At 33.1% G+C, this 27,297-nt stretch overlaps 1 protein-coding gene and 1 long non-coding RNA gene across 2 annotated transcripts in view; one reads left to right on the top strand and one right to left on the bottom strand.

The window, feature by feature from the left end:
* The window catches only part of cubn (cubilin (intrinsic factor-cobalamin receptor)), a 115,998-nt gene extending 97,504 nt beyond the window's left edge, over window positions 1-18,494 (top strand). The window contains exons 59-66 of the mRNA XM_087309808.1: window positions 2,869-3,074; window positions 5,067-5,229; window positions 8,972-9,180; window positions 10,975-11,119; window positions 11,199-11,380; window positions 13,312-13,477; window positions 13,582-13,817; window positions 18,191-18,494. Coding sequence (XP_087165934.1) covers window positions 2,869-3,074; window positions 5,067-5,229; window positions 8,972-9,180; window positions 10,975-11,119; window positions 11,199-11,380; window positions 13,312-13,477; window positions 13,582-13,817; window positions 18,191-18,298 — 1,415 coding nt within the window. The 3' untranslated portion in view covers window positions 18,299-18,494. The remainder of the gene's footprint in view (window positions 1-2,868; window positions 3,075-5,066; window positions 5,230-8,971; window positions 9,181-10,974; window positions 11,120-11,198; window positions 11,381-13,311; window positions 13,478-13,581; window positions 13,818-18,190) is intronic.
* LOC147838080 (uncharacterized) overlaps window positions 1-27,297 on the bottom strand; it is a 982,747-nt gene that overhangs the window by 4,137 nt on the left and 951,313 nt on the right. The gene's annotated exons all lie outside the window — the stretch shown is intronic.

Below are 27,297 nucleotides of genomic sequence, written 5' to 3'. Positions count from 1 at the left end.
TTATGAAAATGTTTATGCGCGATGTTATTGTTGATTTGATATATGATATTTTAATTGTGGTTTCATGGAAGTGTTTAAGTAGTAGTTATATGGTCCTGAATGCCCCAAATACCTGCCCGGAGGTTTTTAAAATACGGTGGGATCATTGAACTGTTTTTCTTTGATAAAAAGAGGTTTTTTTTTTTATTATTATTATTAAAAAGTTTAATTGATTGATTTAAATATACATAATTTTAATTTCATTTCAACAAAAGAAACACGGGCAGCTCACTAGTCTGAGTCTCATCATTTCAAAAGAATTTGTGTTACTCACAGATCAACATGTCTGATTCTTTGACCTTGTTCCTATATATTTCTCATTTTGGCCTAGAACTAAGAATGCACGAATGATTTCAAAGCACAAAGACAAAGATCTCATTGAGGGCAGAACAAAGTGTTCAAGAGTGGTAAACAGTGCTTTGTTTTCTCTGAGACGTCTTATGCGCCAGTCGCTTCAGGATGACCAGGCTCTTTAAGAACTGAGCTGTGAACCCTTTTGTAGCTCATCTCTGGGGTGTGGTTGATCCGCCCCATCCTACAACTACACCAACTGTTCTTGGTGAACAACACAACTCATTCAGACAATAGGAGTCAGTGCTTGTTATTCACAATGGCAGAAAACAAGACACAAGTCTTTATCAGTCTGTGCTGTCAGAGATTCTGCCAGTAAAGCACTGCACATTCTTTTGTTTTGTCCTGCAGTTTATGTGCAAATTAAGGCCGTATTTTGTGGATGGTTAGAATTCAAATTAATTTACACTAACTATAGGGCTGGGCGGTATGACCAACATTTTACTCCACGGATTGAGAATGTTTATTTCACCTTAAAAATATCTTTCAGGATATATATATATATATTTTATAAAGGTAGTTCTTCCAGAAAATGTACAATGGGGCTTTATATAATAAATATGCTAAATAATAATTTCTCAAGTAACATTTTGTCACAGATATAAAAAAATATAAGTAAGTAACAGGAGAAGATCATTTAAATATGAGAATATAAATATGTAAACGTTTTAAGGAACTATAAAACAGTTTTTTTCCTTCAAAAATCCTAAATTAAATGAGTACAAATCTTGTATAAATATTGAAAATAAGTGATCATTACTTGTTGAAAATATCAAGCAATTGGAAGTCTCCCATTAAGCGTCTTAATCTCAGCCTCCTGCATGCTGCACTTGAGTTAGCCCCGCCCACTCATTTATATTTTGAGCTATACACAGAATAATAAATTATTTTACTGCCCACACTTTATTCTGCCGTAACGATATATGCCTTCATATCCCCCAGCTCTCACAGTTACACTGAAAAAAAAATGCTTTTCGTATTTGGGTCTTTTTTTTCTAGTCCTAATATCTAAAGATTCTCAAATAAAGAAGCATTTTCGAGACAATAAAATATATTGTTTTGCTTTCAGAAGTCTATTTTTATCTTAAAATAAGCTAAATATTCTGCCAATGACTCAAGTATAATTTAAGGCAAGTAAAAAAAAATCTAAAGGAAAATAGTATTATTTTACTTAACCCACTGAAAGATCATTTATTTTGTTTTTAAGGAAAAACTCACTTAATTTTGACTTACTAACATTTTGAAAAACGAATAAGTTAACTTCATGTTGTCCCAACACAAATCTATTGTCTGGAAACTAGGATTTTTTACAGTGTAGTCTGAGTCTCATCATCTAATTCAAAGGAGTTTATGTTATTCACAGATCAACAAGTCTACTACTTTGACCTTGTTCCTTTATAGTTCTCATTTTGGCCTAGAACTAAGAATGCATGAATGGTTTCAGTAAGCACAAAGACAAAGATCTCATTGAGGGCTGAACAAAGTGCCAATAAGGCAAGCAAAATAAACTTATTTCAATAAGAAAACAAGATTATTTTACTAAACCCCCTAAAGGATCATTTAATTTGTTTAAATGAAAAACTCACTTAATTTTGACTTATTGTTTCTGAGTATATATATATATATATATATATATATATATATATATATTACCTGTCTGGAAAATGCTTCTCGATTTGAGAATGTTTTAATATTTGAACTAGAAACAAGACAAATAAAGACTCTTTGAGAAAATGTTTTTTTGTAGTGTATATGCAGTTTATTAATAATTCATATTTTATGTAATAATTTTTATTTTATATTATATATATATATTTTATAATTATAACTGTAAATAAATGCTATATTCTACAGAATATTATAACTTTATCTATTTATTGTAATTTTTTAAATATTATTTAATGTAATTTTCTAATTTCAACTGTTTTTGTCAATCCAAATTATTTGTGTAAAATATAATATTAATACTGATTTAGTTTTCTTTTTTCAAAGAACACAAATACATTTGTTTTTAGTTTACATTTATGGTATGACTTTATATGAAAGTCTCTTTGATTTTCTTTTTTTTTTCACCAATATCTTTATCCTTTACTTATTGATTTACTTTGCCAAATTATTTATTAACATTTTGTGCATATATTATGTACTTACAAAAATAAGTAACACACTGTTCAGCTTTTTCAAAACCAAGAACTAATGACCATAAAAACAATGTAGTTATTAAATAACACAGTGAATGTATAACACTTATTTTATTCAGCTTTCCTTAAAAAGACACAGGCAGTAGATTTAAAAATGCCAATCTTCTTGTAGTTGTTTTTTTTTACAATGACACCATCATATAAATAGCCTCAAAGCTAAAAACCAAAGACAAAAACTCACATTTAGTCATTTAGTGGACTCTGCTGCCTCTTCCAGGCAGTTTCTTGTAAGCACATCCTTCAGCTCTTTTAAATCTCTTTCTCTTTGTCTCTCCAGGTCCTCAGCAGGGCTGTGGAGGTTTCCTGTCTTCCCCATCAGGAATGTTTGGTTCTCCTGATATTGACATGAATGGTCAGTATGAGCCGCATATGGACTGTATGTGGACCATCGCTGTGGAGGTCAATAAAGCCATCAACCTCACATTCACATCCTTTGAGCTTGAAGGGTCCACCGGAACCCTCTGCAGATACGATCATGTCACGGTAATAACCATCACATATATTGAAAACAAATCTAAAGCTGCAACATACTACACTACAGTTAATAGGTTATAATAATACACTTCATTCATGATGCATTTTTCCAAACTCAGAGTGTTGCAATATATAGTCTATATATGAAGAGTTTCGTTGCAAAACGAGATATATCCATTTTGAAAAATGTTGGTTATTTGACATTATTATTTAAGACATCAACAGTCAAGTTCATTCACAATTTTTGTACATTAAACTATTCCTTGAGCTCAGTGAAGGCCAGGAACACGATATTTTCAAATCCAGGATATTTTTTATTTAATTGTATGTCCATAAATAGCTCATAAATAAGTCAAAAACCAAGCCAAAATGCAACATATTATTCTTAATATTGTCAAATATCTTAAATTGGTAAAAAAAAACTATACATCATAAATATATGGAATAATATATACAAAGATTGATTAATAACAATAAGATTCTGAGTTAGTTTTGGCCAGAATGTAACACATAACATAACTTTTTTTTTTTTTTTTTTTTTTGCAAACCTCTATATCCACCTATATTCTACTACTGTAATATCATTAAGAAAAGCTAGTGAGTCAATGTTTTGTTTGATAAGTAAGATTAAGGTAGTTGGATAAACGACTTGTAACTTGTTACAGAAAGAGTGGAGGCTCCTTCCACACTGCTGCTGAAAACCAAACCTGTATGATCAGAGCGGGCGGAGCCACGGTGTCATCGAGTCCGCAACACAAGCTCGCCTCGCCCTGTCATATTTAATGAATTATTTCACTGTAATAATAATAATACTGACAGCTTATTTATTTGGTTGTTGTGAAAAAACAAAACCGTTTATTTTTCTCCATAACAACCTGTGCCCTTTATGTTCCCTTATAATAAATCAACAACAACAAGAATTAATGTGAGGTTTTAGGTGCAATCGCATAAATAAATCTTCAGATAGGCTACTCAGCTTCATGAAAGAAATTATTTAAAAAAAAACTTACAAAGGGCCCTTAGAAATGTTGCCTTGCAGACAGGTATCTTGTGATGGGAAGGAGCGCAGAAAAAAAGGCTCTTTCTGGTCTTCCTCTTGACATCAGCGGAGACTCGTTCCCTGCTGCATTTGTGTATTGTTGACAGAAACAGGAGTATCCTATTCTGGTCCCCTTTTGTAGCATTTTTATACACTTTTGTGAAGTTAAAGGCTTCATCTTCTATCGCTAAATCAATGAGCAAACTCGGAGCACTTCACCAGCGGCGACTCTCTTCCCAGGGGATGCTGAGCTCGTGCAGCATCCTGAATGTACTATAACTGTTATATCGCACTTTGTAAAGAAACTGGTCTGGCGGATATCGCGTTTTGTGAAAAAATAAATTTTTGTACTCTGCCTAAAATGTACATTCTTAAATGTTATTAATGGCAGCAATTCACACATAGATTAAGGTACATCGGAACAGTGATTTCCAATAATAAAATCCAAATGTCAAAAAAATGGCGTTTATCGTGTTCTGCAACCAAACTCTTCATATATTACACACTCATACACTATGGCCTATTTAGTTCATCCATTTCACCTATAGTGCATGTGTTTGGACTGTGGGGGAAACCCGGAGCGCCCGGAAGAAACCCACACAAACACAGGGAGAACATGCAAACTTCACACTGAAAGGCCAACTTGCCCAGCTAGGACTCGAACCAGTGACCTTCTTGCTGTGATTCGACAGTGCTAACCACTGAGCCACCGTGCCACTTACAAAAAAGCAAAAAAAAAAGATGACAAACTGCATAAAAATGACAGAGATAGTCACAAATTAAATGCATTACTGAAAAATGTGTCTTAAGAAGCTCCTTAAACAATCCTGAGAAACAGCATTCCCAATAATTGGGGGTAATGCAAATGCAACGTGTTGAACAAAATCACTCCATTAAACATCACTTGGGGTATATTTGAAAATTTATGATTTTTTTATTTCTGTAACTAACTGTATCTACAGATCTATGATGGTGACAGTGCTAATTTTCCACTGGTCGGCACGTTCTGTGGAGATTTGATTCCTGCGCCCTTCATCTCGGCCAGTAACTTCCTGACTGTTCACTTTATCTCGGATGGCACAGTTTCCCGCCGCGGCTTCAATGCCACCTACAGCACAGTGAACAGTGAGATTACTCTACTTCTCAACTTTGTGTACATGTATTGGCTCAAGTGATTAGACAGGATGGTGATTTAGAGGGAATACTTTAGATATAATAGGAGTAAAACATTAAGGGCCCTATCATACACCCCGGCGCAATGTGGCGCAAGGCATGACGCAACTGTTTTTTGCTAGTTTCAGTCGTTTTGACATTTTGCGGCAAGTAGTTTAAATAGCAAATGCATTTGTGCTCATATGTGCACCCATAAGCGTTCTGGTCTAAAAAAGCAGGCGTGTTTTGGTGCGTTGCTGGCGCGTTGCTATTTTGAGACACTCGAATAGTCTGTTCTTTAGACCAGAACAAACCCGGTCTAAAGTCCGGCGCAAAGTGCGCCTCGCTTACACACTGCTTAATACATACAAGATGTAGAGCAATATGCAAATATCTTTGGATATGAAAAATTGTTAAAATATTAAGGATATATATAGGATATAATAAGGATATATATATATATATATATATATATATATATATATATATATATATATATATATATATATATATATATATATATATATATATATATATATATATATATATATATATATATAGGAAATAGATATAAAGGATTAAAATATTACAAAACATATTATTTTCTAGCCTACGTGAATTTAAAAACCACTGCCTTGAATCCTTCTTTATCTCGGGGGCTTTTCAGTTCATTTAATTTACTTTTGTATAATGTTGTTATTATTATTAGCAGTATTATTTATTATATCCATATTTATATTTGTTTTATTAAAAACAAGCTTAGATTTGTCCACCTGTCAGGTTTCAGACCATATGGGGCACAGCATGTGTTTTAGGATATAACTCAGGTTTTTGAGCACACTTTGTTATTATTGTTCATTTATTCGTTTGCTGGAAATTAGAACTGAATTTAAAAATAGTTTTGAAACAAACCTTTCCATTTAACAAACGAAAATTATAATTTACAGGCTAATTGATGTCTGTGCGTACAACACGTTTCCCTATACATGAGAATTATGAGATGACTTATCTCTCATTCTGACGCTGCAGATGCTCTGTTTAACTGTTTTCTTGCTAGTAATGCTCCGTTTTTCCACTTATACTTACTTTACATCATGTAAATAGCAAATGCGCGTATGGCGCGACGCAACTGGCTCTTAAAGGGAATGGGAGATGAAACTCTGATTGGTTTATTCTCAAAACACACCTACAACTCATTAAGAGAATAAACTCAACCCTTTTAGAACATGCGCCACGGCGAAAAGCGGATTTTCCCATACTTAAAATAGCAAAAGTGGAGAATGACACGCCCTCAATGCGTTTGCGCCCTGCGCTTTCCGCTTTTAGGCATGGACCGTCAAAATAGAGCCCTAAATCTCTATGTATGCAGATGATGTTTTGGTGACTCTACAAAACTTAGGCTTGGCTTAGAAATGCCTTTGTTAATGGATATACTGAAGCTATATACAGTTGAAGTCCCCCTGTATATTTTTTTGTCCCTAATTTCTATTTAACGGAAAGAATATTTTTTGTGCCAGTGATTAGGTTCCTGAGACCCGCATTGTCTCCAGCACTTAGTGTCCTTTCCTGTTACGTATATGCTCTTTTTTTTGGCGTGATGAAAAATCTTATTAGACATTTCCATCCAAATTCTCTCCACATATGTGAGTTAGTACATTTTGATGTAAATCTACATATGTCCAACCAATGTCTTAATAAGATATTAATAGGTTTTGACACTAAACTTTACCCCCACACAAGAATTATTAAACTTTGTGTACATGTTAAATTAGGGATGTGCAATATAACGAGATATATCATATAGACAAAATGAAAAGTGTACTGTTTCATCTTATGTTCTATGCGGTGTTACAAAAAAACTTTGTTTTACGAAAGTACTTTTTCATAATTTATATAAGCGCAATATTACACATCATTACAGGGATGCAGACAGAAACATGAATAACAGCAACTTGAGAAAGTCGCAGTCTCTAAAGTACAATGTTTACATTTTGCAATTTTATTTTTTCATGTTGGACCTGTAATCATTCCTTTTTGAAAAGTGTTTTAGTTATTAATATTTATTTGAAAGTTCTACAAATAAAGTGAGATATATGATCACACACGAATGAGTACATTTCTTAGTATACACAGTTGAAGTCAGAATTATTAGCCCCCCTGTTTATTTTTTCCCCCAATTTCTGTTTAACGGAGAGAAGTTTTTTTTTTTTCAACACATTTCTAAACATAATAGTTTTAATAACTCATTTGTTTTATCTTTGCCATGATGACAGTAGATAATATTTTACTAGATATTTTTTCAAGACACTTCTATACAGCTTAAAGTGACATTTAAAGGTATAACTAGGTTCATTAGGTTAACTAGGCAGGTTAGGGTAATTAAGATGGTTTGTTCAGTAGACTATCGAAAAATTACAGCTTAAAGGGGCTATTTAATTTTGGCCTTAAATTGGTTTTAAAAAAAATAAAAACTGCTTTTATTCTAGTCAAAATAAAACAAATAATACTTTCTCTAGAAGAAAAAATATTATCAGACATACTGTAAAAATTCCCTTGCTCTGTTAAACATCATTTGGAAAAATGAAATAAAAAAAATATAAAAATAAAACAAAATCAAAGGGGAGTGAGTAATTATGACTACAACTGTACTTTAAAGTATAAAAAAAAATAGTCCTTTACATATGATCAACGAATATAAATTATTAATTTGTTTTGGAATTTTTTAAATTTACAATACTGTTTGTTTGTTTGCTTGCTTCATTTATTGAGCATATTTAAAAACAACAGATGTTGACCAAAGGGCTTTACAAAACAACCAACATACAAAATCTACACTTAAATACAGTTGAAGTCAGAATTATTAAAATTATCATGAATTTTTTTTTTCCTTTTTAAATATTTCTCAAATTATGTTTAACAGAGCAAGGAAATTTTCATAGCATGTCTGATAATATTTATTCTTCTGGGTAGTCTTATTTGTTTTATTTTGGCTAGAATAAAAGCAGCTTTTAATATTTTAAAAACATTTTAAGGTCAAAATTATTAGCCCCTTTCAGCTAAATTTTTGGAAAAAAAAAACTAAAATTGGGGAAAAGAGTAAACAGGGGGGCTAATAGTTCAGGGGGTTTAATAATTCTGACTTCAACTGTATATAAACAAAATATGTAAAACAAATTAAAATTAATTCATTGCAATCAAAAGCAAGAGACTGACGGTGATTTTTTAAAAAAAATAAGACTTAAAAGCTCCAACGGAAGAGCTTGACCTGATATGTAAAGGCAGACCATTCCACAGATGAGAGGCTGTCAAAGAAAAAGCCCTGTAATCTTTTGATTTTAACCGTAATTTGGGAACAACTAACTGGTTTTCCGACCTAATTGACCTCAATGAAGGATGCCAGTGAAGAAGCCCACCAATGTAAGTTGGTGCCAGACCATTCAAACCTTTAAAAACAAATAGCAATAACTTGTATTGAATCCTAAATTAGACTGGCAGCCAGTTAAGGGATTATAAAACTGGTGAGATAGAAATTTGTTTTGTCCCAGTTAAAAGTATATCAACTTGCTTTTTGAACAAGCTGCAGGCGTACAACTGCGAAACTCCTGCATACAAATACTATTATCAGGATATGAGATGTCTTATATTGTGATGAGATTTTTGCCATATCGCCCATTGTTGCATCAGTCATGCTAATATCCTTTTTCCACAACTTTAGGTCTTTGTGGAGGAGCTTTCAATGCCACAGCAACATCTCAGACCATCACATCTCCATTATATCCCAATGCCTACCCGCCGTTCACCTCCTGCCGCTGGGTGCTGGATGCTCCGTCTCAGGAGGGGGTGAAAGTGTCTGTACAGCAGTTCCACCTGGACACCAGCCAGAGCTGCACCAGCAACTTCCTGGAGTTTAAGGACTTCCCTGTGGTGAGATCCAGTTGCACGCATTATATACACTTAAAGAGGACCTATTATGCAAAAATTACTTTTATAATGAGGTTTAAACACAATTGTGTGGTAACAGTGTGTGAATATAAACAGATTCTAATGGTTAAAATTAATTAGTTCTAAATTTTATAATCACACTTTATAGAAACAGCTTGTTGAGACACATTGATTGTAGGTGTCATCAGAGTGGGAAAACCCCATCCATTAGTGACGATCTCTTCCTCATTAGCATAGACTGCCCTGAGTGAGAAGCAGCCATCCGCCATTACAGTTTTCATGCTGTATCTGCCAAAGATAGTGTCACAAATGATGAATGTAATCTCCATAGACGACTTTCTTCTGAGCCACTTCTTTTAACAGAAATAACGTTAGTCCTGTTCTGAATCTGACACACAGGCATTTGTTGCTCCGCCCTCTTTTGAAAAGAGGGCTGGGAGTACGATCTCATTTGAATTTAAAGCGACAGTCGTCAAAATAGCACAATTTGGATCACTAGTGTACAGTGACCCGCGTACACATGAAAAAGCATAAAGTATATATTTAATATAAAGTATACATATAATATAGTTTAATAAAAAAACTAGAACATTTTAGTTTGCAATGTTAGTGTTCTTAGATAAAAAAATTCTGAAAGGATAAACAATTTATATATTTTATTGTTGTTGTTATTATTATTTCAGCTTAGTGAAAAAAAAATTAAGAAAAACCTTAAGAGAAGTGCAATTTTAGTTTATATATACAAATTAAAGGGGGAATGAAGTATTCAGTCAAGTTGACTGAATACCTAACCCTTATTATGTACATTGGATTCCACTTTAATGAAATTATATTAAACAAACTCAGTTAATGAAACAATTTAGCATAAAATGGCATGTTTTACTATAGCTGTTAGACCTATGGTGCCGCCATCATGGAATGTCGCTGTATCTGACGTCACGGGGTTGGTTCCTTTCTCTTAACTGAACAGATACAATGGAAGTAAAGGCGACTGTAAAGCCTAATTTTACCTAATGCTTGAAGTTGTGGACGTGGAGCTGGTGCAAATACAAGCAACAGATGTGTGTCTAATATAAAAGTATAAATATTTATTTGTTTCCCCTTTTAATTACCGATTATTTGATGTGCTTTGATTCACTGTCTGTATTACGCTGCCTGACTGCCTGTCTGGATTTCCATTTCCATCCAGCCTTATTTAACCCAATGCATGACGTTGTGGAAGTGCATCGCTGAGCTGGTGCAAATACAACAAATACAAGCATTTAAGTGTCTTAAGTTGTGTGTTTTTCTTTTGTTAATACCTGTGGCTCAAACATTACCCGAGTTTGTTTAATATATTTTTTATTAAAGTAGAATCTAATGTACAAAATAAGGTAAAGTCGACTGAGTGCTTTATTTTCCTTTTAAAGACACAACAAATACAAATATTTTCAACTAGTTTTTATTTTTACATTATCAAGTTTTACTTTTATATTAATTAAACTTTTATATTCCTCGGTATGTCATTTTTTCATTTCAGTTTAGTTCACTAAATTATCACTTGATCTTATTTTATTTGTTCATTCTGTGTTTTGTTGTGTGCATTAATTCATTATTACTATTATTGTTTTTTTTATGATATAATTAGTTATTATGTAAGTTTGTACAATTATAACATTCCGTATATTAATAATCATGTTTATAATTACCTTGTTATTAACTCATAATAACATTATGAGTTCAAAGTTCATCGCTTTGTCATTAAAATCGCTGAAACGTGTTTCTGTCGTCTCTCAGGGAGATTACGGACAGGCTCATAAATTTTGCAGCGCAGATTCACATGTTCCAGATTTCTACAGTTATGGACGCACCATGCACATCACCTTCAAATCTGAGGCCTTCATGACTGGAAACGGGTTCAGTCTGAGCTATCAGGTGGCGGGTGAGTCTTTTTTCTGTGCTTGGAGAAGTGTGTTTAATCTTGTTGTTGTTGTGATTTATATTGTTGTGTGTGTATGTAGGTTGTAGCCGGGTGTATGAGCAGGAATATGGTTACCTGAAAAGCCCAGGCTGGCCTGATCTGTATCCTCATAATCTGGAGTGCAGTATCGTCCTGCAGGCACCTCAAAACAGCTTCATCTCTCTCTTCTTTACCAGTTTTGATGTAGAGACTCATCCTTCCTGCAACTTTGACTATCTTGAGGTGAGCTGAAACATATTGACATTTGTTTTTGGCTGTTATTTTTAATTTTTATAACATAATGTGTTATTATTTGACTAATATTCACTAATATGTATATATATATATATATATATATATATATATATATATATATATATATATATATATATATATATATATATATACACACACACACATACACATACACACACACACACACAGTTGAAGTCAGAATTATTAGTCCCCCTTTTTTTCTTTTTCTAATATTTCCCAAATGATGTTTAACAGAGCAAGGAAAAATTCACAGTATGTCTGATAATATTTTTTCCTCTGGAGAAAGTCTTATTTGATTTATTTAGGCTAGAATAAAAGCAGTTTTTAATTTTTTTAAAAATCATTTAGGGTCTAAAAAATTACTAGCCCCTTTAAGCTATTTGTTTCCCGATGGTCTACAGAACAAAACATCGTTATACAATAATTTGCATAATTACCTTAACTTGCCTAGTTAACCTAATTGACCTAGTTATACCTTTAAATGTCACTTTAAGCTGTATAGAAGTGTCTTGAAAAATATCTAGTAAAATATTTACTGTCATCATGGCAAAGATAAAATAAATCAGTTATTAGAAATGAGTTATTAAAACTATTATGTTTAGAAATGTGCTGAAAAAAATGTTTCTTTCAGTTTGGGGGAAAAATAAACAGGGAGGGCTAATAATTCAGACTTCAACTGTGTGTGTGTGTGTGTATATATATATATATATATATATATATATATATATATATATATATATATATATATATATATATATATATATATATATATATATATAAATGAGCATTAATTATTAAAAATAAAAAAATAGATAAATAAATTATAAATAAATACTTCTTACATTATCACTTGACCCTTGAAAAATGTCACATGACCCAGTGTTTGTGTTCATATGTTGCTAAAAACTAAAGTAATAAAAATACACAAAATAAAATATCAGAAGAAAAACAGTCAAATTTGCTAACAAAAAAAAGCTAACATATAATTATTTTAATTTGAGATACTAAACCTATTAAAAATAAAAATATCTAAAAATAAATAAATAGAAATTAAAATATATACCATGTTGTATATATTTTAATACAAAATATATACCATAATGTAAATGCCAATGTTAATAAAACCAAACTCTTAACATCCCCATATTTTAAGTTCAGGATCAGGTACTAAAATGATTAAAAATATACAAAAAAGGAAAGGAAAAAAAACATCTTAATCCCTAAACTAACACATACTAAACCAACAATTTTGCTAATTTAATGTATTGTTATTTGACTAATATTCACTAAAATAAAGAAGTAACTGTAACTTACCTACATTATCACCTGACCCTTAACAAATGTCACAAGACCCAGTGTTTTGTTTTCATTCCTGTTAAGCAAAATTAAATTAAAGCAATAAAAATGCACAAAATAAAATATGAGATGAAAAAAAACTGAAAGAATTGCAAAAAGCTAACATATAATTATTTTAAGTTGAGATTATATTATAAATTATTACAATATAAAATACATATACAAAAAAACTGAACTAAAATTAAACTATATAGTAAAATGCTAATGTAAAAAATTTGCCAATTGCTAATGTAAATAAAACCTAAATAATATAAATACTATAATAACATTTAAAAAAAAAAAAAAAACTTTTTAGTAAATAAATATTTTTTTAAAAATGTCCCCTTTTGTGAAAAGAATATTGGTTATTAATCTATTTAAAAAACTACATGTAAATCTTAGATAATTTTTCAGTGCAGTACTGTAGGTGTCTGTTGCAGCACATTTAGGCAAATGCAGATCATCCAAATATTCTATGAATAAAGATGTCCATACTGTTCACAGACAGCTATGAAATAAAACCATACACTAGCACTTCTGTTAATGTCTTTTTGCTGGTGTAGGTCAGAAACGGCAGCACTGCCACATCACCTCTATTAGGAAAGCATTGTGGAAACACACTTCCCAATCCCGTCTTCCCAGGAAGCAACGAGCTCTTCATATTCTTCAAGAGTGACTTTACTACCACTCGTAATGGCTTCGAGATCACCTGGACTTCCTCACCACAGGGTATATATAAAATATTCATCATAATTCCCTTGTTATAACTAATTATATGATGATCTGTCTGATATTAAACCATAAGCTTTATATGAGTCCTAAATGTTGTCCAGGTTGTGGTGGTGTGTTATATGGAGACCACGGCTCCTTCACCAGTCCAAACTACCCTGGTACTTACGCCAACGGTAGTTCCTGTGAGTGGTCAATCAGGGCTCCTAGTGGCCGAGTAGTGACCGTCACGTTTAATCAGATCAGCATTGATGACCCAGGAGACTGTCAGAACAATTATCTGAAGCTGTTCGACGGACCAGATGCCAATTCACCTGCTGTCGGGCCGTACTGTGGATTGGTATGTGTTGAAAACTTCTGTGTTGCTATTTCATACACATTTCTGTCAGCAGGAATGGTTAAATTGATCAAGTGTTACGTTAAACATCCTGTGAAGTGATTCGAAATGGGCATTTTTGTTTGATGTGTGACGTAATTGCAATTGAAACATGAAAATTGGGCGGGACATAAAGTAGCCCCTCCCCTTTTTAAAAAACGGCCAATAGCACTTTTTTTTAAACACAGCTCTGCCAGTGATTGTTGACTGAGTGGTTGAGCTCAAGGGCATCCAATAAAAAGCAAATAAGAAGTGTATTGAAGGGGGCAGCACATGTCAGATACTAGTGAGAACATCATAAAAATTGTTGATCAACAGGGCTCTATTTTGACGGTCCATGCACAAAACGGAAAGCGCAGGGGGCAAACGCTTTCAGGGTGTGTCAGAATCCATTTTTGCTAATTTAAGGATGGGAAAATCCGCTTTGTGCCGGCGCATGGTCTAAAAGGGTTGAGTTTATTTTCTTAATGAGTTGTAGGTGTGTTTTGAGAATAAACCAATCAGAGTCTCATCTCCCATTCCCTTTAAGAGCCAGCTGCGTCTCGCCATAAGCGCATTTGCTATTTACAGGACTTAAAGTAAGTGTAAGGGGAAAAACTGAGCATCTCACAAGCAAACAGTTCACAGTTTTTTTTACAGAAAACAGTTAAACAGAGCATCTACCGCTCAAGAATGAGAGATAATCGATCTACTTTCACTTTCGCTCTAGTGGATAGGGAAATCTTTACGCACAGACATGAATTAGCCTATAAATAATTAATTTTGTTTGTTAAGCGCAAAGATTTGTTTCAAAACTATTTTTAAATTCAGTTCTAATTTCCAGCAAACGAATAAATGAACAATAATAACGAAGTGTGATCAAAAACCTGAGTTATATCTTAAAACACATGCTGTGCCCCATATGGTCTAAAACCTGCAGGTGGGCAAATATAAGCTTGTTTTTAATAAAACAAATATAAATATGGATATAATAAATAATACTGCTAATAATAATAACATTATACAAAAGCAAATTGTTATGAAGGAACTAAAAGCCTCCCAAGATGAAGAAGACATAAAAGCAGTGATTTTTCATATTTATGTAGGCTAGAAAAGAATATGTTTTGTAATATTTTAATCCTTTATATTTATTTCCTATATATATATTCTTATTATATCCTATATATAGGCCTATCCTTATTATCCCTATTATTTGCATATTGCTCTACATCTTGTGTGTAGGCTATTAAGCAGTGTGTAAGCGAGGCGCAAGACCGGGTTAGTTTTGGTCTAATGAAAAATCTATTTTAGTTTCTCAAAATAGCAACGCGCCAGCCGTGCGGCTAAGAACGCCTTCCTTTTTAGACCAGAACGCCTATGGGCGCACATATGAGCGCAAATGCATTTGCTATTTAAAGAGAGTGGCGCAACGCCTCAAAACCACTCTTGCGCCAAGCTAAAACTAGCAAACAAGTATTGCGCCCCGCCTTGCGCCACATTGCGCCGGGTGTATGATAGGGCCTACAAACTGCAGACACATCTTCTAAACGCAAATTTTGCCACTGTTGTGCATACCTGTCAACCTTCCTGTTTTCCCAGGATTCACCCGTATTTTAAAATTATATCCCGCTGTCATCTTGTCAAGGTATTTAATAAATCACCATGATGCAAACATTTTTTTGCCAACTATTATGCTAAAATTACTTAAAATTTAATCAAAGTATTAAAAATACACAAAATAAAATATCAGATGAAAAAACTGTAAAAATGGCAAAAAGCTAACATATAATTATTTTAAGTTGAGATACTAAAATTATTAAAAATAAAAATACATATATAAAAAACTAAACTAAAATTAAACCATATAGTAAACTGCTTATGTAAATAGTATTATGTAAACTAATGTAAATAAAACCAAAATAATATATATACTATAATAACATTTAAAAATAAAAATAAACTACTTTTTAGGAAATAAATATAAAAAAATTGACCCATTTTGTGAAAAGAATATTGGTTATTAGTCTATTAAAAAACATACATGTAAATCTTAGATAATATTTCAGCACAGTACTGTAGGTGTCTGTTGCTGCATATTTAGGCAAATGCAGATCATCCACATATTTTCCTGTATTTCTCCCGTATTTTCAATCTTTCTATGAAGGGTGGCAATAGACATTAAAGGGCCGATCCTCCCTATACGCAAACTATACAGCCGGACCACCAGGGGGCACCTCTTGCTCTTAAATGTGAATCTGTTCAGTGCTTTCATTGTATTTAGGCACAAAAACATTAAATAAATATAAAAACGCTGGGATTTACATTTCCATAACAGGCACCGTTGCCCCTCATATGTGATCCTCAAAACAGTGGCTGCGTCCAAAATCACCTACAGTACTCAGTAGGAACTGCATTTGAATTTAAACATACTACTCGACCGTTAGAAAAGTGCGTTCTATACTACATCTACTACATCTGCCATTTTGTCATGATTATGTAACCTACCAACGTCAGTTGCGTCACTTCACTCCCAGTCATGAGTTCACTCGTGGTGCATCATGGGATAGCACAGCGTACATGGGATGCACACTTCAGAGTCTTGCTGGAAGTGGTCGGTTATCAGGCTACTTCTCGCACACTGATTTTTGAATTCTATGAGTTTGGACATACTACACATCTCGCATACTGTTTTTAGTGTACTATATAGTATGGAAGTATGCGATTTCGGACGCAGCCAGTCAGTCCATGTAGCAGTGCGAGACTGTCAGACGCGCTCCATGGTGATAAATAGATGCTGTGTCCCAAACGGATTCTGACGCGTTTTGAAGCGTAGCGAAAGTGGACACTGGGTTTTGGGTGCATGTTTGAACGTACATGTACACATAATAATAATAATAATAATAATAATAATAATAATAATAATGATGATGATAATAACATCTAATCATGTTGATTTTGGTGGGTTTTCTTTTAAACACAACTAATTTCGACTTAAAAAAGCATAAAAAGTTAGGGGAAAAAAGCAAATACTTTTATTATATATTTGTGCATTTTTAAAGAGACACCTCTGTTTTTTAGAGGATATGCCTTATTGTCACATCCCATTTTTGACAGGTATGGTTGTGGAGCACACTGACTAAGACCTAAAAAATGTTACTTTGTTTTCACGGTATGTCAGGGTTCTGCCACTCTGGTCTTGTAAATTCTTGTTTTGGTGGCAGATCTCGGACACTACCTGTGTCTGGTCCTGTTTCTGTCTCTGTGTGCGCGCGCGCCGTCGTGGGTGTAAGCAGAGTGTGCGCGCTCCTGCTTGACGCGGCCGCGCGCGCGCTCTGCGTCCCTCAGATGCGTGCGCTCTTGTACTCGTGTTTGTGTTTTCGTCTGTCAGCAGCGTGGTGTTTCATTCCCAGCGTCTCAGTCTTGTTGGTTTCGGTTTTGGTCGGCGCTGGGATGAAGCATGCATGCTGCATGTGTGAGCGCACGGTGAGTGTTTTCATTCATTGTGTGCTCGTGTCTTGCGTCTTTTGTCAAAGCACGTGGCTCGGTGTTTACATTGTGTTCACGTGTTTTTGTCGTGTGCTTCAGTGTTGTGTTATGTGAGCGCATGGCTTGTATTGTCTCTCTGTGTCATGCGCTCTCCCGTCTATTGTCTAGTCCCACCCTCCTTGTTAACCCATTATTAGTTAATTGTGTTCACCTGTGTGTCAATTTACTTTTTGCTTTATAATCCCCCTCATGTTTTCAGTCCTTTGCCAGTTCGTTGTCTACACTCCCCGTGTTCCTGCTCCATTCTTGCCTTGTCTTGTCAGTCCAGCTAAGTTTGTGTGTTTTGTTAATGTTTTCCCCCTCGGGGTAGTTTTGTTTTGCCTTTTGTTTTTACTTTATTATTACTAAAACCCTTATTTGTTGCAATTGAGTCCTCGCTCCTTTTCCCCTCACCCGACCTTGACACGGTAACTTTAAAAATTATGTTTTTTGTTGTAAAAGAATTTGGTTTTAAAATAAAAGCAGTGTTCATCAAAGAATCCTGAAAAAATTGTTAATAAGCAGCAAAACTTTTTTCAAATTTGTTAAAATATTAAAATGAATGTTTTTATTCTGTTTTTATGACTGGAGTAATGATGCTGAGTATTCGTCTTTGGATTAGAGGGATGAATAAAATATTAAAATGTGTTAAAATAGAAGTTATACTGTACAATATTTTACTGCAATTCAAATGTTTACTGCATACGTCTGTTTTTACTTTATTTCTGATCAGATAAATGGAAAACTGGTGAGAGGTTTGGCCTTTTAAAGACATTTTTTTTAATCATATATCCCTTTGTAAATAGATTTTTTTTGTTTGTTTCTTTTTGCAGGAGACAAATATCGCTCCTTTCAGAGCTTCTTCAAACCTCGTATTTGTGAAATTCTCGGCTCAGTCTGCTGTTCTTCCATCAGGATTCAGACTCACCTGGAGCAGCTGAGAAGAAATTATTTTAAATATTAATAATATTCACACACACACACACAAACACACTTGGCGATCATGTAAACAGTGTCATTAAGTGGCAAATCAAACATAATGTACAAATCATCCATCATCTGTAGATAATTGTTTAAAGAATGAATTCATGTATGTATTTTAATGTCTTTTATTTGAAAATAAAGATGTTTGATGTAGTACTTGAGTAACTGTTGTGAAGACAAAGGTCCAGTTTAGCAAACAGGGTCTAGGAGTCTAGGCCTTAGTTAAATTAGGCTATTTAAGCCACATTTATAAAAATGGCCTTAGAAAATATATATGACCGGTGTGCACCTGGAGACCAAAAAATGACAATGACGTATTTTGAGAAATCTCACCGCAAGTTATTTTGAGTTTAGATATGCAATTTAATCTTGACCAGCCTTAAACCTTGACAATGAAACCAGGGGAAAGAGTTTAAAACTGTGCCAGACATTGCTTCTTCATATAAGGGTAATATTTGCTCTCCTGATATTGATTTAAAGAGCATTTTCCCTTACATAAAAACGTGTTATTCTGTAAAAATACCTTACTATATTCTGTGTAGTCACGTCATGTAGTCATGTCAAGTACTTCTATCACACCAATCAATTTAAACACTATAAACTTGTACCATTCATTTATTCATTTTCCTTTGGCTTGGTAACTTCTATTATTAGGTGTCGCCACAGCGGAATGAACCAGCAACTTATCCAGCATATGTTTTACGCAGCGGATGCCCTTCCAGCTGCAACCAAATACTGGGAAACACCCATCCATACTCATTCACACACACACTACAGCCAATTCAGTTTATTCAATTCACCTCTAGTGACTGTGGGGCAATTTTTTTACTCTCCCTCAAGTTGTTCCAAACCTTTATGAGTTTCTTTTTTCTGTTGAACACAAAAGAAGATATTTTGAAGAATGTTGGAAACCTGTAACCGTTGACTTCCATAGTGAAAAAAGCAAATACTATGGAAGTTAATGGTTACAGGTAACCAACATTTTTCAAATTAACTTCTGTTGTGTTCAACGGAAGAAAGGAATTGAGGTTTGTTACAAGTGAAGGGTATAAGGTCGTACTCACACTAGGTACAGTTGCCTCGAACCGGGCCAAAGCACGCTTGTCCCCCCTCCCGTCTCCCCTGACGGCCCGCGCTCACACCACAAATGGGCCTCGGCACGCTTACGTCATCGCTGCTGCGCTGTTCAGTGAGAAGCGCTCTCTCACTCAGCAGCACAGTGGAGATTTCTCTAGTTATATCGTTTCAGTCGTTTGATATGCTGTCAAATATTTCGCCAAACAGTCCTTAGGGATTCGGGGACACGCAGTCAGATATTTCGCTGAACAGATCCGCCACTTTTGGCGCTCATAAACAATCATAAAGCCCTCGTGCTGCAGGAATGAGGAGGTCTGCTGAAGGTGCGCAGCTGTCGTGCAGTGAGGAGTTCTTGTCTTTAATAAACTACGGCAGTTTGCGTTCACTGAACAGCAAGAATGATTAATAAATCCATATGAAACAGCTCTGTAAAAGTCACGTCTCACTTTCAGTTTCGGGCTTTGGCGCGTTTTGCACTCACACACAAGCGTACCGCGCCAAAGCCCAAGTGAACCGCGCTCTTGCACACCTCTTCCAACCAGGCCAGGGCCGGCCAAGTGAACCGTGCTTGAGCCCGATTCAGCGCACTCACACTTCTCAAACGATCCGGGAAACAGGCCTGGGCACGGTACGGATGGCATAGTGTGAGTAGGCCCTAAGTCAGGGGTGTCCAAACTCCGTCCTGGTGGTCCGCTGTCCTGCTGAATTTAGCTTCAACTTGTGTTAACAACTGAAAAGCAAGAGCTTGATCAGCTGGTTCAGGTGTGTTTGATTAAGGTTGGAGCTAAATTCTGCAGGACACTGGCCCTCCAGGACCGAGTATGGACACCCCTGGTATAAGTAAATGATGACAGAATTAATTTGTTTTGGGCGAACTAGCCCTTTTAAGGAGTATTTTCCCTTACATAAAATAATTTTATAAATAATCACCTCATTTTAATCTGTGTTGTCATGTATGTCAAGTTCTTAAATTACACAAATCAACCAAAATACTACAAATATTGCCATTATTATTATTATTATGTTTATGTGATAGTATGTAAATTATTGAGGATACTTAGTGTAGAGCTTATGAAAGATTAGGAAATCACTATTGTAAAGTATTATAGTAACGACTATTAATACCGATTAACAGCTAGAAGTAATGCCACGTCATAATCAGGGAACACGAGTGAAACTTCTCAATCCTTGAGGTCAATGTAACGTGAGTTATGCAAAAAATAAAAATCAGAAATAATACCTGAAACCGCGAAATAAGCCTCGACTCTTGTTTATGTTTGGTTAGCATTAAAAATCCAGTCAGTGAGCGAGTGCCACTCAACGAATTCCAGCATTTTCAACAGTAACCAATCTAACACCTCTGATTGGCTGCTGCGTTTCTAAATTCAACAGACATCTGCATGATTGGTTACAATGCACAGCCTTGCGAAATAAAGTAAAATGCTACTTAAATGAGCTGCATTGGTTTACTTTATACACGCAACAATATTTTATGACTGCTTATCTTGAATTTACTAGGCATTTTGGAGCCAAAGTCTCAATTAATTTCAGAATCTGAGTTTAAAAAATGTTTAGGGAGGCATACATGCGCTAAAATCATCTCATTGCTATCTATAAGAAAAAAAAAAACAACTGGCATTAAAAGACTTCTTGTGTTTTAAATATCTCCACTGAGGTCAATTTGCATTCTTGCACTCATTCCAAAAGCTGTGAGTGTTTGGCAGTATTTGAGTGTTCAATCTAGTTGTAACTGTGATATGCTCTTCTCTCTGGCCTTCATCCAAACCTGGCATCTCAGATCTGCTGAATTATTCTCAACACACTCAAAGCAGTAAGACTAAGGGTGACAATAGAGACTGAAGGGAGATTAAAAGCTGTCTGAGGCAGATACAGCCTATAGTATGAATGTATCTGCTGTCTAGTTTTTTGCCTTTTTAGATAACAAACATTTCATGCAGTCTTTCATTTATAAATCTCTGCAAAATGTTCTCGTAAAGTCAAAGAGACGTCTGGGAAAAGTGTCCCAGCTGTCTGATCTGGAATGAAGGCTTTTCACAGGGTCAAAGTTCATGAGAAGCTCTGTATAAAAAATAAAATAAAAAAATAAGATGTTGACTTTGGAAACAGAGCAGAAAAATGAGCTCTGTGGAGAATTTTATTTTATGATTTCTGTCTATTACTAGATTTATAGCATGGATTTGAGTCATACATTAATATTTATTTTATTGTAATAGAACAGAGATGCCCAAACTAGGGCCTGCGGGCCAAAGTTGGCCCATGATAACCTTTGATTTGGCCCACCATCCCATCTGAGAAGAGAGAGAGAAATATAAGGATGGTTTAGAGCAGTGGTCACCAAACTTGTTGCTGGAGGGCAAGTGTCCTGCAGATTTTAGCTCCAACCCTAATCAAACACACCTGAACAAGCTAATCAAGCTCTTACTAGGTATATTGAAACATCCAGGCAGGTGTGTTGAGGCAAGTTGGAGCTAAACCCTGCAGGGACACCGGCCCTCCAGGACCGAGATTGGTGACCCCTGGTTTAGAGCCTGTAATTTCTAATTTAATATAACCTTTTTTTTCTTTTGTTTGTTTTATTGCTACAAAAAAACTAACTTAAATTAAATGTTTCAAGTAAATGTTGTAAATAAATCAGATATTTTTTAAATGTACACACTGCCCCTTGAGGGATAGAGAACAATGCAGAGACATCAGTGAGCAACTGAAGGCAAAGGCAAATTCTGCAAATTCTTGACCGGTGTATTCAGCATTGAACTCTACGGTTGTTTATTTATTCATTCATTCATTTTCTTGTTGGCTTTGTCGAGTTCTTATGGGTTACACACACCAGTATCTGCTTCTAACTCGAAAGAGCTTCAGCCAATAACAGGGGACACAGGGAACAACTCCAAGGCTTTTCAGCTTTTGTATTTTAACTTTCAGTTTGCCCAATAATACAATACTGTAGCGCTTGAACAGTAGTAGCGATACCAGTAGCAGCGATAGCAATAGGTTGATAACCTTAGAAAAGGAACAAAATATATAAAATATACATTATTCACAATACTGACTTAAACAAACACAATGTAATATAAATAAAGACAGTTCCTTCACAAATTTTGTCTCAGCATTATTAATTTGCATATCAAAATAATACTTCCCAATATTAATGCAAGCACCCCACTTTACATAAACCATTCACATAAATGAACAGCATGATTAACTTAATATTGTGCACAAAGTATTATAATGCACAAAATAATGAACTACAGTGCAACAAAATAGTAGCTGTCTTTTATATTGCACATATATTATGAATAAGGCAATGCATGTGGCAGTCCTTGTAATTAGAAAAAGTCAATTCTCATACCATCAGTGTCCCTGAGATGACCAAATGCTGATGTGCCTTCCCTTCCTTACTCACTGCAGCTTAAAACTTTCTGCATGCAATCGTGAAAGTTTATTAATGCAGCGATCGCGTTCTTCAGCTTTCACATCGCGTCTGCATGCATGCACTATAGAAGTAAAGTTGGTTTTATATTTGCACATTCGCATTTACGCTCCCCTAATAAAATATTAGAAAACTATTGTTTGCAAATTCCAAATAGCGAAATCACACTAGCAGACAACTATTATCAAACTACAACAGCGTTCATGGTCAAAGAAATCATGCTAGTGTTGTTTGAAGTGTTACTTACATGCGATTTCAGACCGAATATTCAATATCGCGTGAAAAACAACAAAGGGACCGTGTCACAAGTTCTCAGGTTGTTGAAAAACGAACAAAAGGAATTCAGCCAACTACTATAACGGTACACATCACTTACATTTTGCATTACAATGACATGTTTTTATTGATTAATATATTTCATGTAATTATATATATATATATATATATATATATATATATATATATATATATATATATATATATATATATATATATATATATACACACACACAATTTTTTTATGTTTCTGATTTGTATGTAACCTTGTCATTTGATTTGTTTAAATAGGTTTTGAAATCATGGCCTGTGCACATCAACATCTGTGGACCCTGCAAAACATGCATGCAACCTGTGCCTTGCTGTTTTCCTTACCTCTGTCTTACCCATTGTCTTAACTAAATATTGTAACACTGTCATTTCTGTTTTTTCTGTTTATGGCATGTTGTTGTACATTAAACTATCATTATATCATAAATAGTGTGCATTTATTATGATCATTATAATTTGTTGATCCTACAATGATTGGACAACAAAAAAAATTACACATTTACATACACAATGAAAAACAAACACTACAGAAATTATGCTCTAAAATATTACTATAAACTATTGTAGAACATATATTTCTCCAAACTTACTTGTGAGTGATAGATATTATTATTACAGATGTCTGATATTAATTTGTTCATGCTACAATTATTTCACAACAAAATATTAAGATATTTACATTCATGAAAAACACACTACAGAAATTATGCTCACAAATATTAATAAAAAATTTCACACCATATTTTTCTCAAAAAGTGCTTGTGAGTGATAGGGGATATTATGACTGATGTCTGATATTAATTTGTTAATCCTAAAATGATTGAACAACAAGATATTACGATATCTGTGTTTAACATGAAAAACATACTGTAGAAAATATGATTAGAATTATCAATTTAAATTTATTTACAAGATATATTTATGAAAAGCTACTTATGAGTGATACACAATATTACTACTGATGCCTAATATTAATTTGTTGATGCTACAATGGTTGGACTTAAAGAAATTTAGACATCTACATCCACAATGAAAAACACTACAGAAAATATGCAAACAAATATTAATATAAATTATTTCTCAACATATATTTATGAAAATGTACTTGTGAGTGATAGATAATATAATTATTGATGTCTGATATTAATTTATTGATCCTACAATAATTGTAAAGCAAGATATTAGGATATCTGCATTTACCATGAAAAAAAAACTGAGGAAAAAATGCTTATAATTATCAATATAGTTTTTTTTTACAAAATAAATTTATGAAAAGCTACTTGTGAGTCATAGATAATATTATTACTGATGGCTGGATTTTTAATTTCTTTAGCCTACATTTATTTCACAACAAGATATTAAGATATTTAGATTAATGAAAAACACTACAGAAATTATGCTTATAAATATTAATATTAATTCATATCTAACATACATTTATTAAACGGTGCTTGTGAGTGATAGACAATAGTATTACTGATGTCCGATTTTCATTTGTTGACCCTACAATGATTGTGAAACAAGATATCAGGATGTTTACATTCACAATGAAACACACACTACAGAAATTATGTGCATAAATAAAGCATATTAATTAATGTACAGGATATATTTATGAAAAGGTCCTTGTGAGTTATAGATAATATTATTAACGATGTCTGATTTTAATTTGTTGCTCCTACAACATTTGGACATTAGAAAATTAAGATTTTTACTTTTACAATGAAAAACACACTACAGAAATTATGTGCACATAAAAATTAATATAAATTATTGCAAACTATATATTTATGAAAATGTGCTTGTTAGTGATAGACAATATAATTATTGATGCCTGATGTTTATTTGCTGACCCTACAATGATTTTGAAACAAGATATTATCATATTTACAATCATTAAAAACACACACTGCAGAAATTATGAACACAAATTTTAATATAAATTAATATACATTATATATTTATGAAAAGCTTCTTGTGAGTGATAGACAATATTACTGCTGATGTCTGATAATAGTTTGTTGACGCTACAAACAAGATATTAAGATATTTACATTTATGAAAAAGACACACTACAGCAATTATGATCATATATATTAATGATTTTTTTTACACCATATATTTCTCTAAAAGTACTTGTGAGTGATAGATAATATTATGACTGATGTCTGATATTAATTTCTTTATCCTACAATGATTTCACAACAACATATTAAGACATCTGCGTTTACTATAAAAAAACATATGCTGTGGAAAATATGCTTATAATTATCAATATAAATTTATTTACAACATATATTTATGAAAAGCTTCTTGTGAGTGATAGACAATATTACTGCTGATGTCTGATAATAGTTTGTTTACACTACAATTATTGTGAAACAAGATATTAAGATATCAACGTTTACCATGAAAAATATGTACTGTAGAAAATATGCTTATAAAAATTAATATTAAATTGTTTGCAACACGTATTTATATAAGGCTACTTGTGAGTGATAGGGGATATCATAACTGATGTTTGATGTTCAATTGTTGATGCTACAGTGATTGGGCAACAAAATATTAAGATATTTACATTCACTGTGATGAAAAACACTACAGAAATTATGCTTATAAATATGAATATAAATTCATTTACAACATATAGTTGTGAAAATGTACTTGAGAGTAATAGATAATATACTTATTGATGTCTGATTTTAATTTGTTAATCCTACAATGATTTTGAAACAAGATATTAATATATTTTACAATAAAAAAAAAACACTATAGAAAATATGCTTTAAAAGTCCACCTTAATAATTGTTGTGCACAATAGTAAAATAATATTTCAATGGTGGTGGTAATGGTGGTATTGATTTCAAGCATGAATCTTTATTTTTGTTGTACTCGTATAACTTATTTTAAGAATATTGTAAGTATTTATGTCACTTTTTATGTTAGCCTAAAGTCAAAGTCATTAATGTGTGTTTTTTTTTAAATATATATAAAAATAGTTTCCCAGAGATGGGTTGTGGCTGGAAGGGCATCCGCTGCATAAAATCTTGCTGGATAAGTTGGCGGTTCATTCCGCTGTGGCGACCCCGGATTAATAAAAACTAAGCTGAAAAGAAAATGAATGAATGACTTAATAAAAATATTTTTCATTAGCATAATTTTTCCAGCATTTGTCTACATGTTCTAGTCTAGTGTACTCATCATTTCTTTTACTAATAACATCTCTTTCAATATTATTTTGTATTTTTTTTTAAGTTTGCTTACAACCACTGCATGTATTTAATCTTTTTATTTAAAAATATAAAATTATGTTTTTTATACATTGTAATTTAACCAATTTTTCCCACATCAATCTTCATGTTGTGGTGACATCAATTGTTTTACTGATAATATTTATTTATTTCAATATTTTTCTCGTATTATTTAAGTTTGCCTATAATCAATCTTCTATACATTTACAGGTGTAAAAAAGTACTTTAAAATATATTAGTTTAAGCAAAATTATTTCCCACATGAGTCTTCATTTTATGTTGTACTCACATCAATTATTTTACTAATGTGCACAGCAATTATTATGGTGAACTTTTAAAGCATATTTTCTATCGAGTTTTTTTTTTTTTTTCAAAATCATTGTATTAACAAATTAAAATCAGACATCAATAAGTATATTATCTATTACTCTCAAGTACATTTTCACAACTATATGTTGTAAATGAATGTATATTCATATTTATAAGCATAATTTCTGTAGTGTTTTTCATCACAGTGAATGTAAATATCTTAATATCTTGTTGCCCAATCACTGTAGCATCAACAAATTAACATCAGACATCAGTCATAATATACCCTATCACTCACAAGTAGCCTTATACAAATACATGTTGTAAACAAATTTATATCAATATTTATAAGCATATTTTCTACAGTACATATTTTTCATGGTAAACGTTGATATCTTAATATCTTGTTTCACAATAATTGTAGTGTCAACAAACTATTATCAGACATCAGTAGTAATATTGTCTATCACTCACAAGAAGCTTTTCATAAATATATCTTGCAAATAAATTTATATTGATAATTATAAGCATATTTTCCACA

The sequence above is a fragment of the Danio rerio genome, chromosome 24 (genome assembly GCF_052040795.2).
Source record: "Danio rerio strain M-AB ecotype USA chromosome 24, GRCz13ab, whole genome shotgun sequence".
In the NCBI taxonomy this organism is placed as follows: domain Eukaryota; kingdom Metazoa; phylum Chordata; class Actinopteri; order Cypriniformes; family Danionidae; genus Danio; species Danio rerio.
Note: the sequence above shows the minus strand (reverse complement) of the source record. Positions and strands in the feature narration are given on the sequence as shown.